Raw genomic sequence first — 4,386 nt, 5'->3', positions numbered from 1 at the left:
TTGAAAAGTGACTTGTAGTTCTGGATGGCAGGGAGAGTTTTCAAAAAATCATTTCTTTCTGATGAACCCATTTCAGGTTTTAGTTTTGCCTCTCAGTGTAGTTTTTTGCCTGAATCTCAAAACATTTTGATTAGTGCTTTAACTGGTATCATTTTTTAATGTCTTTACCCAGCAGATATTTAAACTATCTGTTTGGAGTTTTGTTTCATGAAATTTCAAATACGTATTTTTTATACAAATGGCATTTGTGTTATAGGTAACTGAGGATGGAGGCTGTGTGGGTCCACATGACCTTCCTCTTCCCATAGACTTAGGGCTACAAGTGATAGTCTGACATATTCCACTCATAAAGACTGGAGTGAGTTTTCAGGCTCCTGGCTTCACACTTCTAGCTGGGACATGAATTAAACAAAGCACTGGATTGAATTGAAATAGCTAGTGGTTGCCTTTCCTCCTCAATGGTCTTGTGAGAAGCTTGTTCTGAATTGAAAAGGGAAAGAGTTATAACTTGGTGCCCGTTGAGGCCTGAATGTCATATGGTCTAATTAAGGCACTCCCACCCCTGCCAGAGCTGAGACCTCAGTCCTGAGTAGATTTCTCTGAAGGGTTGGGAGATTGTCTTAGATGTGTTCCTCTTTGGCTTCACATGGATGCTTTGTTCCTTAGCAGTTTCCACAGGATTCCTTTTGAAGCAGAGTCAGGATGAGTATACCGACCCCACCCAGACTCTTGGACCTGGCTGGAATGCACCTGCTCAGGGAAGATGCCTTGGTCGGTTCTGCTCTGGAGTTTCTGCCCACAGAGCTCTTCCCACCCCTCTTCATGGACGCCTTCCATGGGAGACACATCAAGACCCTGAAGGCCATGGTGCAAGCCTGGCCCTTTGTCCGCCTGCCTCTGGGGGGCCTCATTGACCTGCCTCATGTGGGGCCCCTACAAGCAGTGCTGGAAGCACTTGATGTCCTACTTGCCCAGAAGGCTCATTCCAGGTGAGTCGGATCCAGGTAGCTTGATAGGGTTCTGGGCATCCTGGAAGAGACATCTGGGGTGGGCTAAGTGGATGGCCAATGGATGGACCAGGGGGTTCTGAGGATGGCAGTGAAGAAGCTCAGAGGCCTTGGCTCACTATGGGAAATACTTTACTGATGTGTAAATGTGCCTACAATGAAAGCGGGATTGAAAGAACATGCCCCATCTCCTTCCTATGATGCTTAATCCCACTAGAAGTGGGGAACTAGAAAGGAGAAGAGGAGAAAGGGAGTTGGAGGAAAGAGGCAGAAGAGGGCAAGGCAGCAGGTGATGAGATATGTGAAATAAAAGCATGGGTGGGCAGTCAGTTGTCAAATTCTGAGACTGTGGTTGCATTCTGTGTGGATTTTAATACATCCCTGTTAATCTCTGTCCTTATAGGAGGTGCAAACTGTGGGTGCTAGATTTGCAGAATACTGGCCAGAGCTTCTGGAGAATGTGGTCTGGAGCCAGCACCCATGGGTTCTCAAGCTTAGGAATGGCACCAGTGGCTGAGCAGAGCTCAAGGACCCACCAGCCCTTGGCTCCCCTGAAGGTATACATAGAGCTTTGCCTGAAAAAGAGGACATTGGATAACTTCCTCACCTACCTCCTCAGGTGGATGGAGCAGAGAAAAGCTTCCATACACCTCTGCTGTAAGAAGCTGACCATCTTTGCAATGCCGGTGGAAAATATCATGAAGGTCCTGAATATGGTGCAGTTGGACTGCGTCCAGGAGTTGCAAGTGAATTGGATTTGGCATCTGTCCACCCTGGCCAAGTTTGCTCCTCTCCTGGGTCAGATGAGCAACATGCAGAGACTCCATCTTTCCCGCATTCACATGTCTGCTCTTGAGCAGCAGGAAGAGCAAGTTGTCCAATTTACCTCTCAGTTTCTCAAGCTGCACCATCTCCAGAATCTCTATCTAGACTCTCCCTCCTTTCTTGAAGGCTGCCTGGACCAGATGCTCCGGTGAGTGTGGAACACTGGCTGGAAACAGTGAACACATCACTGGCATGTGAAGCACACAGGGTCCCTAGCTGCTCTATCCTGAGCTGTGGTATCACTTCACCACTGAAATCAAGGTAGAAAAACAAACACAGACACAGTACTAGAAAGCTACGTATGATGTGGCTTGGATCCAGTGAGGGTACATTCTTAGGAAGGGAAATCTATGTAACATGACCTACAAAAATAGGTAAGTGAAAGGAGATCAAAGAAGGGAAACCACCTCTAATCAGAGCAATTTTAAAGAGATGGTCTGGGAAATTACCTGCCAGTCCGGTGGTTAGAATTCTGCTCTTTCAGGGCTGAATGTCCAAGTTTGATCCCTGGTGGGAAAAGTAAGATTGCACGAGCTACACCTGTGATATGGCCAGGAAAAAAGAGAAAAAGAATGTGAGGGACAGAGAGAGACAGAGACAGAAAGAACTTTGTACTCTCCAAGTTTCTGAACACAGTGAACTTGTCTCAAATTACCAGTCCCTAAATGTTGCTTTTTCCAGATAAGCAGTTAATATTTAAGAAACGCATGATTCTGAGATGATAGTAGTGGAGTATGACCAGAGAACATACAAACCACAGGTGGTTTGCAGGTGATGTAGAGATGAAATGTCAGGTTAAAAAGGAGACTCATCATTCTGAGTACTAACCTTCAGGAGACAGTTAGTAGGACCTTGTCTTTGGGCCAATCACTTGCCCAAAACAGCTGCCCCCTGGGTTTCTAAGACTTAATCACTTTTTTTCTCCCCAGATGCCTGAGGACCCCCTTGGACCACCTGGCAATAACTAACTGCCAGCTTACAGAATCAGACCTGACCTATCTGTCCCAGTGCCCGAACATCTGTCAGCTCAAAGGCCTAGATCTGAGTGGGGTCACCATGACTGACTTTAGTCCTGAGATCCTCCACATTCTTCTGGAGCAAGTTGCAGCCACCCTCCAGGAACTGAACTTAGAGCAGTGTGGGATCACAGAGTCCCAACTTGAGTCCATCCTGCCTGTTCTGAGCTGCTGTTCCCAGCTCAGGACCTTCAGTCTGTGTGGGAATGTCCTCTCTATGGCCATCATGGAGAAGCTGCTGAGTCACACCACTGGGCTGATCAACTTGAGTGATGAGTTTTACCCTGCCCCTCAGGAGAGTTACAGCCCTCATGGAGCCCTCCACCTGGGCCGAATGGCCCAGCTTCGGGATAAACTCATTGACATTATGCGGGATTTAGGACGTCCAAGGGCCATCTGGTTTAGCTCCAGCCCATGTCCTCGCTGGAGCAATAAGACATTATATCCTGAGGATCCCTTTCTGTGCCACTGTTACATGTCTGCCTAGTTGGATGCACCTGCCAAAGCTTTCTTCTGGGCACTTGGAAACTAAAATATGGGGAATAGATGAATCATAAAAGGAAAACTGATCCATGGTTTCAGACATCAGCTCAGTATGAATGGGAAAAGGAAAGATGATACAGTGGAGATGCAGGATTGCAAGGAGAAATGTAGACTCTGAGAGGTGTTGGGACTCTCAGAGATTTGGGTTTATAGCATCACAAAAATGAATCTAATTTTCTGGATGGAAATCTTGTATGCATATGTGTCATTATCCTTGAGTGGAGACTGTAAATAAATGGTCACAAATAAAGAAACCTTTGTATTTGTATTTGGTGCCCTTCTGATATATTATCGTGTTTTGTCTGTTTTTACCTCAGAAATCCCCAGTTACTCATGAAAGAAAACACACAGAATTTGTATGATCAGAAACCCCACTATCCTCACTAGTTCTCTATTTTGTTGAGAACATGTTATCTCCTTACTTACTTCTGTGGCTGTTCACTTCGTTACTGCACACAACGAGGGTGACACACTCAGTGGCCAATGAATCACTGGAGTGAAGAACTCTAGACAGGGTACTCACTGCTGACTCAGGCCATGACCCTTGATGTGAGGTGTTCTCATGGTTCTCCTGGTGGGTCCGTAGGTCTCAGTTCCTGCCCTTTCTGAGCTGGGAAAGGGCTTCACTACACAAGTCAAGACCCTCCATTCTGGAAAATGTCATCCACATTGCAGATGAACCAGAGGCCCTGTCCTCACCAATCCATGCCTGTCATGCATGTGTAGTTGTCCTCCTTGAATTAAACTAGTTGTGACCAGCAAAGAGACACAATTTTCTTTGCTGTTGTTTAGTTGCTAAGTCGCATCCGACTGTTTGTGACCCTATGGACTGTAGTCCTCCATGCTCCACTGGGATTCCCAGGCAAGAATATGGAGTGAGTTGCCATGTCCTTCTCCAGGGGATCTTTCTGACCCAGGGATTGAACCCACATCTCCTGCGTTAGTAGGAGGATTCTTTACCACTGAATCATCAATACTAAATCATACAGGCATAT

General features: G+C 46.4%; 1 protein-coding gene across 1 annotated transcript; it reads left to right on the top strand.

Annotated features, from left to right (window-relative positions):
• The first annotated feature begins 702 nt into the window (after nt 1-702).
• Nucleotides 703-3,335, top strand: LOC122707453 (PRAME family member 8-like). Its single transcript, XM_043922921.1, has 3 exons — nt 703-989; nt 1,411-1,980; nt 2,762-3,335. Exons 1-3 carry the CDS (start codon nt 703-705, stop codon nt 3,333-3,335), a joined length of 1,431 nt encoding a protein of 476 aa, XP_043778856.1.
• Nucleotides 3,336-4,386: the final 1,051 nt, after the last annotated feature.

This window comes from Cervus elaphus, chromosome 14, assembly GCF_910594005.1.
Source record: "Cervus elaphus chromosome 14, mCerEla1.1, whole genome shotgun sequence".
NCBI lineage: Eukaryota > Metazoa > Chordata > Mammalia > Artiodactyla > Cervidae > Cervus > Cervus elaphus.
The sequence above is the reverse complement of the archived record's forward strand: the minus strand, read 5'-3'. Positions and strand labels throughout refer to the sequence as shown.

Coding starts and splice junctions, on each gene's coding strand:
- LOC122707453 (XM_043922921.1), top strand. CDS start 703: ATGAGTATACCGACCCCACCCAGACTCTTGGACCTGGCTGGAATGCAC. Junction 990..1,410: donor GCCCAGAAGGCTCATTCCAG/GTGAGTCGGATC, acceptor CTGTCCTTATAG/GAGGTGCAAACTGTGGGTGC. Junction 1,981..2,761: donor TGCCTGGACCAGATGCTCCG/GTGAGTGTGGAA, acceptor TTTTCTCCCCAG/ATGCCTGAGGACCCCCTTGG.